Genomic DNA, 13,144 nt, shown 5'->3' with positions numbered 1-13,144 from the left:
CCTTTGCTGTTCTTTGTATCTCTCCCAGTCCCCTGGTTCTACTATTCTTTGCACTTTTGTACACTCTTTCCTTTACTTTTATGTTATCTCTCACCTCTTTTGTCAACCATAGCCATTTTATTTGGTAAGTAGAGCTCTTGCCCCTTAGGGGTATATACTGGTCCTGTATTAAACTAAATTCTTTTTGAACACCTCCCATCTGTAGTTTTACCCGATAACAGTTTTGACCAGTTTGCTGTCGCAGCCTCGGTCTCATCCCATTAAAGTTAGCCTTACCAAAATCTAGAATCTTAGTAACTGTGTTAAGTTTCTTCTTTTCGAACTTAACATTGAATTCGATCATATTATGATCACTGTTAGATAAATGTTCCCTTACAATAGATTATTAACTAAGTCTGGCTCATTACTCATTACTAAATCTAGTATGGCCTCCCCTCTTGTTGGTTCTAGAACATATTGCTCCAGAAAATGACCTTGAATGCACTCAAGAAATTCACTACTTTTCTAACTTGAGCTACTCTGCTCTTCCCAACCTATATGCAAATTAAAGTGTCCCATTAAAACAACTCTGTTTTGCTACAAGCCTCTCTAATCTCTCAATGAATACATTCTGTTACTTCATTGTTGCTATCAGGCCTGTAGACAACTCCCATTAAAGTTTTAAGTCCTCTCTTATTCCTCAATTCTAACCAGAGACTCACTGATTGCTTTCCCTTAGCTATATCCTATCTTACTAATGTTGTAATAGTATTTTTAATCAATAAGACTACCCTTCCTCCTCTTCCAGTTTTTCCCTATCCTTTCTAAAGACCTTATAACCTGGAATATTTAATGCTAATCATCACCTGCTTACAACCTTGTTTCAGTCATGGCCACCTCTAAGCTGCATTTGAGCCTCTAATTCACTCAATTTATTTCTTATACTCTGTGCATTAGTATCTAAAATTCTTATTTGGGCAAGAGACCCTAACCTGTCCTTCTGTCCTGAAGCTGTCTTTTTCACACCATTTTTTATTTGTCACTCCTGCTGTAAATATAGTTATTTTAGTATTCCCTTCACCTGGAGTATCTATATCACTGTTTGTAACCTGAACTCTGCTCTTATCCCTTTTTTATATCTTTAAACTATCATTTTTACTATTGTTTCTGACTGAGACCTCCCCCCAATTTATTAGTTTAAAGTCCTTTTTACCATCCTACTTATCTATTCTGCTAGGACCTTGGCCCCAGCCTGGTTCAGGTGCAGCACATCCCAATGGTACAGCTCCCTCCAGAAGCGTTTTAATTATAAAAGTTTAGTCCATTTCTTTATCAAATTAGTAGATTTAAAAATAAAAATTTGAAGACATGACACATACCAATAAAGTACTTGTCTGTTTACTGTAATGGGGGAATTTGAAGATAGGCTAATCGTGTGAAGGATTAGACCATTGGTCTTGAACAGCTTGTCTCAACTCCCTGGTGCAGTATGTTTGTTCGTGCATTATTGTTTAGTTATCCATCATTAACTGAATAAACTACAAAGTTATTTAAAATTTGGGTTCTGTCTCTAGACTAACAGAACTAACCATTAATCTTTTTTCTATCAAAAATACAAAATTTTAGGTTCATTGTGTTTTGATTAGGAGGTTTTGAAATTTTTGTCCCTCCAATTTTCTCCACACCTTTCCTGCAGGTACCAACTCAAAATGGGATACGATTCCGTGTACCAATTAAGCATCTCACGCAAATGGCTATCCTTTATATGTGAGCTTAGATAGTGAGTGTCAGCAGGCTATTCACCACGGTGGCATCACAGACAAGCCCAATCCGATCTTTACCAGGTAATCACACACACCTTCCAACGTGGGTTACTGGATAACGAGTAGGATTGCAAATTCTGGCTGATTTTTCCCATTCTCTAGCCCAGGGCACTCAGCTGATCTATTCTTAAACAGGTGATAGGCAAGTGTCCGGGAAATTATTAGTATCTTGAAATTTATGGCCACTGGATTGAAAGCTGCAAGTAAATCTATTGATTTGAGTTCAGAACAAATCAAATATCCCATTTATGGAGGTCAAGTTCATCCAAAAATATGATTTCCATTTGATATTATACACAGTATGGATTATAAATCAACACTACTAAACACCAAACTCATGTGAGCACAAGTCTCATGATGGACACAAATCAAATATATGCCATTGGGCTAAAATCATGAATCCTTATTTATCAATCAATGCTTTCCTTCTCCTGTAAGCTGAAAATCCACCACTGGCTTTTTATCTCCTCCCAATGCTCTCTACCATCTTGGATTGGCCTGTCATCTCTGCCTGCCAGAAGTTAAATGGCCGTATGTGCATGTGCGAGAGCCATTTTGCAAGCACATGCAATGTCCAAATGCAAACCCGTGTGTACATAACATTTTATTTCATTTTAGAAAAACAAGCATGAGTTGCCCGTAAGTATAAACAGAATAATTCCACGCAATTTATAGAATGTTAGAGGGAACATGGAGTCAGCATCAGTGAAAATGGTGCAACTGGTGCAGCTAGTACAAAATATGCAAGTCTGGCAACTTGTTTTAACAGTCTGTTTTGGAAAGGAAGTTTATAAAGTTTCCCATAGCAAGAGAGCCATAAATATCCACAACCGTTCCAGCAAACTCCTGCTGTAACTTCAGCAGGAGTGTCCTGGAATGGCTGGAAACTAGTCCACGGCCCTGATCCTGACATCAAAGGTTCTGGATGGCCTCGTGGTGGCGGAGCCTCCGCTCTTCCTTTACAAGGCCATTGATATAGGGGGTGGGGCCAGGCAGGGACTCCAAACGCCAGGATTTATACATTCTGGACCTTCATAGGGATCCAGGCATACCAGCTGACCCACCAGCAGTTGTGGGAACCATCAGGAGGGTCCAGACCGTGATGGAAATCTCGACCCCTGAAGATCTGTGCACTAAATGTTTTGTATCAATCTTTGAAATGGTCTGGGGCACCTATAACTTCCTTTGGGAAGAACCTGGCATCCTCACTCGACTCGGGACCCTTCGTCTGCACTTCTGGCCTCTTTGGCAGGCAGGACACTTCAGATGAGCATAGAAAAGCGTCACCTCCCCCTTGAACCTGCGAGCGTTGGTGAGATCACTGGCAAACATCAGAGAACTTGTGCCCCGCAAATATTCAGGACACGTGTACTATATGACGTACCAAGCATTGCAGTGCATCTGTTTATAATAAGGAGTTAAACTTTCCTAATCTATAATTCATCTTATTAATCCTCTTTTCACATTATCTCACTAAAACTCACAATGTATAACATACTTTTCATGCAGATTGCTTCCTGTCAAATTTACTACATTCAACATGACAGTTCTGAAAAATAGCTCATCAGGTGTGTCAATCTTGAAAACTTATCTAATTACTCTAGCCAAAAATCTTTAGAAGGGGAAATTGTTAAAGAAGAAGGTAACTCTAAGTATAAGCGCACTTTTAAAAACAAATTTTTGTAATACATTAAATAAAAAATATATATTTTAAGGGGCTCCTCCAAAATCAAAGTGCAAAATAATTATACTAGTAAACTTAACTGTTTCTTGTCAGTGGCAAACTCATGAAAAACTGAGATTTTTTAGTTAGGCCTTTTCTCCTTACTTGGGGTTTTTAGCCCCAGAAATGCATAGGGCCAAGCAGCACCCTCCCGGTTTAAGTTGATTTGAGAGTGCTGTTGAGGAACAGGAAATCGGCTGGGGCCCAGATACACCAGGTACTTGCCTAGGCCAAGAGTTTCCAGTGGGCCTGTTTCAGGTGGAACTCCCTTAGCTTAATTTAAAGTAGTATTCTGGATTTAGATTTTCCATTCCCTTAATTATCTTATATATTGCTATAAGGTCACCTCTCAGTTGCCTGCTTTCCAGTCACCTCCAGACTCAACTATACCACTGCTCTACTGACCAGCCTCCCATGCTCCACATTCTGTAAACTTCAGGTCAGCCAAATCTCTGCTGCCCATATCCTAACCCACACCAAGTTCCATTCACCAATCACACCTGTCCTTGCTGACCTACAGAGTCTGCTGGTCTTCCAATTTAAAACTCTCATCACTTCATGGCCTTGCTCTTCCCTATCTCTGTAACCTGCTCCAGCCCCACAACTTTCCCAGAATTCTCCGTTCCACTGACTCTGGCCTTTTGTGCATCCGTCCCTCCCTCCCTCCTTTCGCCCCACCATTGGCAGCCATGCTTTCAGCTGTCTAGGCCCCACACTTTGGAATTTTCTCTCTAAACCTCTGATTCTTCACCTCCCTTTCCTTCTTTAAGACCCTCCTTAAAACCCACCTCTTCCCTCCTAATATCTCCTTCTTTGGTTCGATGCCCATTTTTGTCTGATTACACCTCTGAAGTGTCTTGGGACGCTTTTCTACATTAAAGGCGCAATATAAATGTAAATTGATGTTGTTGAAAAGCCCACATCTCTCCAGTGTTTCCTTGTAATTCAGTCCCCTGGCACTAGGGATCAGCCTCATGTCTTTTCACTTCGCTGCCTCCAGGGCTTAAATAGCTCTCTTGTTTCTTGGCAACCAGAACTGGACCTAGTACTCAAGGTGACCAAAGCACTGTATAGTTTGATCACCCAGTATGTGAGAAACCCAACAAGAGAGGAATCAATGCTGGATCTAGTATTGGGAAATGAACCAGAACAGATAAGAGAAGTAAGCATAGGGGAACATCTAGGCAATAGCGATCATAACACAATAAGGTTTAAAATAACGATTGAGAAAGATATAATTAAGACAAAGACCAAAGTAATAGATTGGAAAAAAGCTAATTTTGAGGGGATCAGAATGGAACTAGGGTAGGTAAACTGGGAAAAAAATGTTGACAGGCAAAGAAATAGAACAGCAGTGGGTAATATTTAAAACAGTGATCAATAGAGTTCAGGAGAAGCATATTCCTCTAAAAAGCAAGAACAAACTAGTCAATAATGATACACCATGGATGAATAAAGAGATAAGGGTAAAATTGAAACCAAAGAAAAAGGCAAACTCTAAGTACATAGACAATAAAGGGGAGGATCACAAAAGGGAATACGAAAAGATTAGAAAAGAAGTCAAAAAAAGTTAGGAAAGCAAAGAGGAACTTTGAGGTTAAATTATCAAGGAATATAAAAAGAAATAGTAAAGTATTCTACAGAGACATACATAACAAAAGAAAAATCAGAATAAGGATAGGGCCACTAAGGGATGCACAAGATAAACTCACAGGTAAAGACAGCGAAATGGCAGAAATATTGAATAGTTACTTTGCCTCAGTATTTACCAGGGAGACTAACAAGGTGGGAAGGAGATTAGAAGAGATCGAAAAAGATATTAAAACATTTAAGATAGAAAGGGGGGAGATAATTGATAAACTAATCAAACTTAGGGAGGATAAAACCCCTGGTCTGCATGGATTGCATCCGCGAATATTAAAAGCAGTTAGGGAGGAGGTACCAGAGGCACTATTACATATACATAAAAATTCATTAGAAAAGGGAATAGTGCCAGAGGACTGGCGGACAGCTAATGTTATTCCTATATTTAAAAAGGGAGATAGAACAGTGATAGGAAAGATAATGGAATCTTTGCTCAAAGATGTAATAGAAAGACATCTAGAGAACCAAAAGATAATAAAGAAGTCAGCACGGATTTCAGAAGGGAAAGTCATGCTTGACCAACCTTATTGAATTCTTTGAAGAAGTAACAGAAAGAGTAGGCAGGGGCAGTGCAGTAGATGTAATATATTTGGATTTTCAAAAGGCCTTCGATAAGGTACTGCACTGTAGACTCATGGCTAAGGTCAGAGCATGTGGAGTCAGGGGACAGCTAGCACAATAGATAGCAAGTTGGCTACAAAGAAGAAAACAGAGAGTAGGGGTTAAGGGTAGCTGCTCAGACTGGCAAAAGGTGCGAAGTGGTGTTCCACAAGGATTGGTGCTGGAACCACTGTTGTTCACAATTTACATTAACAATTTGGACTTGGGAATCGGAAGTACAATTTCAAAATTTGCGGATAACACCAAATTGGGGGAAATGATTAATACAAAGGAAGAATGCGTCAAAATTCAAGAGGACATAAATAAACTTGCAGAATGGGTGGGTAATTGGCAAATGAATTTCAATATAGATAAGTGTGAGGTGGTGCATTTTGGTAGGAAGAGTAAGGAGGCCACATACTGCTTCGATAATAAGAGTCTAAACGGGATAGAGGAGCAAAGGGATCTCGGGGTACAGATACACAAACCACAAAAAGTAGCAACACAGGTTAATAAGGCCACAAAAAAGGCAAATCAAGCACTAGGATTCATTTCTAGAGGGACAGAATTGAAAAGCAAAGAAATTATGTTAATCTTGTACAAAACTAACTATATGGTTAGACCACACTTGGAGTATTGTGCACAGTTCTGGTCTCCATATTATAGAAAAGATATAGAGGATTGGAAAGGGTGCAAAAAAGATTCACAAGGTTGGTACCAGAAAGGCTGATCAGGCTGGGTCTCTTTTCTCTAGAGAAGAGAAGGCTGAGGGGTGACCTGATAGAGATCTTTAAGATAATAATATGGTTTCATAGGACAGACGTAGAGAAAATATTTCCACTTGTGGGGGAGTCCTAAACTAGAGATCATAAATATAAAATAGTCCCTAATAAATCCAATAGGGAATTCAGGAGAATCTTCTTTACGCAGGAAATGGTAAGAATATGGAATGCACTACCACAAGGAGTAATTGAAGCAAATAGCATAGATGCGTTTAAGGGGAAGCTAGATAAACACATGAGCAAGAAAGGAATAGAAAGGCATTTTGATAGAGTTAGATGAAGTAAGGAGGGAGCAGGCTCGTGGAGCATAAACACCGGCAGAGACTAGTTGGGCCGAATGGCCTGCTTCTGAGCAGTAGTTTCAATGTAACTCAATGTAATGACTTCCTCTGAGTTGTATTCTACTGTTTTCAATATGTAGTTCAACAATGGCTTTGTTGATTGCTGCTCTACATTGTTGAACATGTCCAGTGTCAAGTGTGCTAAGACTCCTAGGTCTCTTTCAGCTTTATCCTTTGCTTTTTTATACTATTCATGGAGCACATGTGTTGTCCATTATTCTTTCCTATTTGCAGTACTTCATATTTGTTTGTCTTAAATTTAATTGGCCATTGTTCTGTCTACTCACTTTTTTTTAACTCCTTCTTTAATTTCTGGACTGCCTCCTCCCCATTTGACATCATTTGTAAATTTTACCAATTTGTGTTGCATTTCTGTAATCCCAGTCTAGACATTGACATAAATTGAAGATCACCATCAAAAGAACAAAGGAAGAGGTCAGGTGAATTTTTAAAATAGATTAATGCCCTACCAATCACAATGATGGAAGCAGAATCCACAATAGCTTTTAAAATAGAAATTAATAAATTTCAGAAAAAGAAAATTTTTTAAAGGGAATGGGGCTATGTCAATGGTTCTTTCACAAAGCTGGCACAGGCAAGATAGCCTGTGAATTATATGATTCTATGATTTTCTGTTCATAACTAACATAACTCCGATGGACAAACTATGCCAGCGGTCATTGATGCGGGAGAGAGACTTCACCCATTTCAGTGGCAGTTGCTTAATTCCAAGCCCTACATAACATCAAATACCCGGTACAGGGATACCAGTATAAAGGTCGACCAATAAATTTCACGTCAAACACTCATCTAACCAGTGAACAAAAGACTGCATCCTGACAGCAAGATATGGTGTATAAATCTGCATGAAGATGCAGCATATGCATTTGACAATAATTCCATTTGGTCGCTGTGGTGCATTGTATTGGCATTCCAGCCAGTGTTGTGGACTTTTGGATTGTTGGTTCAAATTTGTAATTCTCCACATCCAATGCTCTCCATTTAAGCTATGACATCAGTGGGGATGAGTTTCCCATATGACGAAGAAAAATTCAACAGGCAAGTCACTTGGATTGTTCTCATGGACCTCCAGTTGCTAATTCAGAAGCACAATATACAAAGGCTGAGACCAGGTTGTTTGCCTTCTTTCGGCCAAGGAATGGTTTGTGGACCATGAAGACCCAAACATTTCAAAATGGAGACAAAAAAAATTGATGGGCCTGAAATTTGCCAATTAAGTGGGAAATCTAATAACTTGATATGTCCAATATAAAAAGATGAATCAATATCCTGAAAAAAATTGTAAGCACTGCAACATACAATTTTTTTTGGTCTCTTGTTCATTTTAAACATGTTTGTTGTTACTGATTTCACAAAATTTTATTTTGGACCAGCACCTGCTTTTCTATTTCTTCTTTCGTTGTTGCTTGACTTTACCTACCTGTTTCTCAGTGAGGATGACACGACCAAGAAGCTGGTCTTCTAGTCCTCTCATTGTGACAGTAAAGTCGATGATGGCGGTTTTAGCACTGATCTCAGGGGTGTAGGCAGGGTTGGCCAACTTGGTGGTGATATATAAGGTAAATCCCGACATCACATCGATTTCTTTGTCACCAACTTTTACCTAACATGAAAGAAATGTGGGCAATATGTTTATTTCTTCTCATTCATTCATTTACATATGTTGCAAATTTCAAATGCAAAAGAATAAATGTTCTCTTGTAAAAGTAATTACTGGTTTTGGTGTGTCCACCTATTCAGGATCTGAAATCATTTAAATGGTTTTACATCACATTTTTGTAAGATTTTTGTGAAAATATAATGTGCAATGGTAACAACATTACAATTTGAAGAAAATGAAACGTTTCAATCCATTTAATAAAGGATGTGTGTGTGTGTGTGTGTTTATGTAAGATTGGATGCGTGTACCTTGGCAGGCTGATTATATTCTGAAGGATTAAAATACAAGAGCTAGACATGTCCATCATCCAGCCTGTGCTCAATTTGGAAAAACAATACAAGTGCAGTTCACTATTGGTCTTGAGTTCCACCAGAACATTCTAATTTCATAATTTTTAACTGAGTTTCCAAACACTAGCTTTGTATACAGTCCATAATCACTGTTACTGGTTGAATTGAATATATCAATACAGCATCACAGTGCTATTTTCAGTCCAGCTTAACTGCCATCAATTAATAAGATTTTATTTTAAATCAATCAGCTTTCATTATTTGAATGAGGTGTGATTATGTTTTGAACAATATAAAAATCCTATTAAAGTACTGAGAGTTAACAATAATTTTTTAAAAATGCATCATTATTTTCAAACCTGATCTTACTTTATAAGTTGATCCTGATTTAATAAAGTTCTTTTCCAACACATTGTCAAGAGCAGGATCCAACTCCTCCCCTACATCCTCCATTAGCAGAGGGCGTCCCAAAGACAAACAGTCTTCTAGATGGGTCCTGAAGTATTTATGATTTAACGATGTTATCTACAGACATAAAATTAAATGATTCAATTAACTCAATGAAAACCGTCAGATGAAATTAGTAAGAAATGAAAGCTGCAACATGTCTCCTGTTTCAGCAAATTGTTTCAAAAAACACCAAAAGACCACTTCTGAATATAGGACTGTGGATAAACATTTTACTCTATGCAGTCTCTCTCGAAGCACTCTCTCTCAGTATGTTTTTCACTTCAATTTGTGTGAAATCTTCAAGAAGTAATCAAATCAACTATCTGGAAATTTTGTACATTTGTACATGGAGATTCAATGTGACATCTCATGGAGCCCATTTTTATGGGTTTTAAATTGATAAATGCACAAGGAACTGAATGCAAAAGTCTCTCTTATAAATTTAATAGTCCATTTCCTTGAAAATGAATCATAGAATCATACAGCACAGATAGAGGCCATTTGGCTGTGCCAAAGGTAGCATTGTTTTATTAAGTATTTATGTTCCTTTGTTGGGGCCATTAAAGTCTCTATTTTTGCACATAAACTCGAAAGGCACATGCTCAGAAAAGTTAACACAGATATAGCATTAAGTATTCATGCGAGGGGAGAACCTTCTGTGTAAGACTTGGGCAATAATATAATTCCTATTTGTGTGTGTCTGGAGAGTTATCAGACTAGAAGTTAGTTGATGCTGCTCCCATTTTACAGGCGTAAAATGAGCACCTAAACATCCAATATGACGGGTGGCATGCACGTGCACATTCCGCGGCGGAAGTGCTCTGGCCACCGTATTGATGAAGGCAGAAATATAGGCATCCAAGACTCACGCCTGAAACAGGCGTTAGGTCCTTTGCATGTGTAAGTAAGGGGCGAAATGCACATTTCAGGTCCCCTTCCCAAAATTAGTGTGTTCTGAACGTTGCCAGGGCCAATCCAGCTACGTTCAGAAAAACAAGGCCTACATGCCGGCTAACCAGCAGTCCTTAAGGAACCACTGGAGCTACCACCAAAAAGATAAGTTTTGTAAAAAATACTTACCCGACGGTGGACCCAGCAGGGGCAGGAGTTGTAATAAAATGGACAGCCAGGTAGTGAGGGATAGAATACTAGCGCCTGGTCTTCAGTTGCTTCCATGCCTTTATTCACAGAGCTCCACATTACTCCCACCACACCCTAGATAAGCTCTCATATAAATGGATACAAGAGAGTCCCCAATTGATACACACCACCTGAATACAATTAACACTAATTGATATAAATCATATGGATACAATTAACAGGAGTGTTCGTCCTGGTTCCACAGAAGTCCTGCAGACCATTGCCAGCCCCTTCCCGATCACCTCTCCTCCCCTGCCAGGATCTACCTGAAGGCAGCAGTGGCCCAAAATTGAAATCCTCTTCGGTGGCAAGCTGCCTGGGGGCATCCAGCAGTCGTCTGCAGCTTGCCGGTCTCATGTAAATAAGGTCCGAGGCCCAATATCAGATGTGCCTTGGACCTACCTGCCCCAACGCAGAGATGGTTCCCTGTACCCAGACTGCACCGGCAACCAATTTCTAGGCCATTGTGTTTGTTTACATGAAAAACAGATTTTTGTCCGTGTTTACATAGGAGAGATTTTCTGTGTAGGTGTTTAACTGAGAGAAAGGAAGAGGCTGGGAATGGGCTGGAGATGTAATTGAAGATATTATTGTCCAGAATGAATTTTTAGTTTTCAAAATGGTAAAATATTTACAAAGTATCCTGGTTCTACAAGTTAGCTTATCTTCTGTGCCTGTTTATGAAATTTCCAAAATAACAGATTTCAAAAAGTTGTTTTTGTAGAACAAAGACTTTCATTTATATAGTTCCTTATCATGTCTTTCTGAAATATCTCAAAAAGCTTCCCATACAATTAATTACTTTGAAGTGCAGTCACTGTTATGGTAAGCAAATGTGCTAGCCACCTGGCATCAAACAAAATTCCACAAAACAGCAATGAGATGAATGACATTTTATGGTGTTTGTTGAGGGATAAATACTGGCCAAGATATATTGAAATGGTCTGTTGTCCTTAATAAAAGCAACTGCTTCATACAGACATGTTCTTCACTATTTAAAATCATTAGCATTGTATAATTTTTATATTTTTAATTTGATTTAATTAGAAAAAGATATAACATACAATAACTATTTTCCCAGACTTGCCTGCAATTCATTGTTCTTTTCTTTATTTTTGATCCAGATCTTGCCTTGTCCTTGTGGGTCAATCAGGAGTGGGTACCGAGTTGCCTTAGTTACTATGATACCATTCTGTATTGACAGGTCATCACTTGGAAGTCCTTGGAGGTTCCATTCACCAATTGTAGCATTATCAACCAACATACTGATTAGGTTGATGTCCTGTAGGTTAAAAGAAATGAAAATTGTTAAAAGGTACTACAACTCAATGTTGTAATAATTTTTCTAATGTTATGAATGGACTAATAGAAATAAATAGTAATGGAATTTGTTGTAAACAATTTGCAACTTTGCAAACCCGCCCACCCTTAGTTAGACTTACCATTGCCCGTTAAATCTCGATGATATTTTGCATCACAAGTTGCTGCAAGTGCGAGATGAAAACGGTATGGCACCCTCTACAGGGCATCTGGGATCTGAGTAAACAGGGCAAGCAACTGTGCATCTTCTTAACCAATCCGATTGAAGGATTGCGAAATTAACAGCGCAAGGAATGAGAAGGAAGTGTAAATTAGAATGAATTAATTCAATGTCAAATCAGGTACAGAAAGAGAAATAAAGAGAGGGAAAGAAAGACTGGATTAAGAGAGAGAAAAAAGGGACAGAAAGGAAAAGGAAAAAACATTTTAATTAAAAGTTTAAAAAAAAATCTCCAACAACAATTAAAATCTGAATGAATGAGACTCAACACTTGTAATAGTTAATTTTCAGTGCCTGAGAGGTTGACTGGCAGTAATTAACACTTATCATGTTGTTAAAAGGGTACTTAGACTTGAAGTGGCTTGACTTAACTTTCTGTGGTGAGTTTAGTTCATATCTACCGCCCAAATACAGGAACTTCATGCCATTCAATGCATTTCAATGGTGAGACAGACAGCGAGATGCCGTTTTCACAAAGCTAACGGCAGAGCGGCGCAACTTGGACAGCAACTTGTGTGTTTTCACGTTTAACCGCGCACCTGACCTCGCCTGAAGTTGCTGTAGCATTTGCGCATTAATAATAGTGAGCACCTTTAGCCTCACCCTCATTTTGACAGCAAATTCTGGGTCAATATTTATTTATAAGACTGTATTTTTGTTTCATGTATGTATGAAAGCTATGGTAGAATACAGTTGAAAGGCAGGAATAAAATAAAATATTTTTTTCAATGATTGCTAACTCACAGAATTACTTATTGTATTTTAGAAATTCTCATCTTCTGCACCCCACCCAACATATATTTTTAAAACAAAATGGAAATCTCTCCCTTTCATTGGGTTTCCAACATTCCATGTCTGAAAAAGTGAGAGACCTGCTGCCAGGGATCTTCCAGTTTGTTCTGGAACCAACTGTTCACTAATGTGTGATGATGATTGGCGTGGCTTGCTAATTTCTTCTCCCTTCCTGCAGGAAAATATTGGGCTCCTGTTCTCCCTAATGATACAACAGCAGCTGAGAATTCAACATGGGAGGAGTTTTGGCACAAACCAATTATTATTTTTTTGGGTTTCTTTTACTCCAGCTATTTTTGGCTTCTGTGTTTCAGACTACTCTTGTAGCTGACCCTACCTCCCTGTATCCCAGAGAATAT

General features: G+C 38.6%; 1 protein-coding gene and 1 long non-coding RNA gene across 2 annotated transcripts in view; one reads left to right on the top strand and one right to left on the bottom strand.

Annotated features, from left to right (window-relative positions):
- dnah5l (dynein, axonemal, heavy chain 5 like) overlaps positions 1-13,144 on the bottom strand; it is a 352,990-nt gene that overhangs the window by 91,576 nt on the left and 248,270 nt on the right. The window contains exons 63-65 of the mRNA XM_068006271.1: positions 11,541-11,735; positions 9,233-9,388; positions 8,334-8,516 (exon numbers count right to left, since the gene is read on the bottom strand). Coding sequence (XP_067862372.1) covers positions 8,334-8,516; positions 9,233-9,388; positions 11,541-11,735 — 534 coding nt within the window. The remainder of the gene's footprint in view (positions 1-8,333; positions 8,517-9,232; positions 9,389-11,540; positions 11,736-13,144) is intronic.
- The window catches only part of LOC137342341 (uncharacterized), a 153,755-nt gene that overhangs the window by 41,369 nt on the left and 99,242 nt on the right, over positions 1-13,144 (top strand). The window lies entirely within an intron of this gene.

This window comes from Heptranchias perlo, chromosome 2, assembly GCF_035084215.1.
Source record: "Heptranchias perlo isolate sHepPer1 chromosome 2, sHepPer1.hap1, whole genome shotgun sequence".
Lineage (NCBI taxonomy): Eukaryota > Metazoa > Chordata > Chondrichthyes > Hexanchiformes > Hexanchidae > Heptranchias > Heptranchias perlo.
The sequence above is the reverse complement of the archived record's forward strand: the minus strand, read 5'-3'. Positions and strand labels throughout refer to the sequence as shown.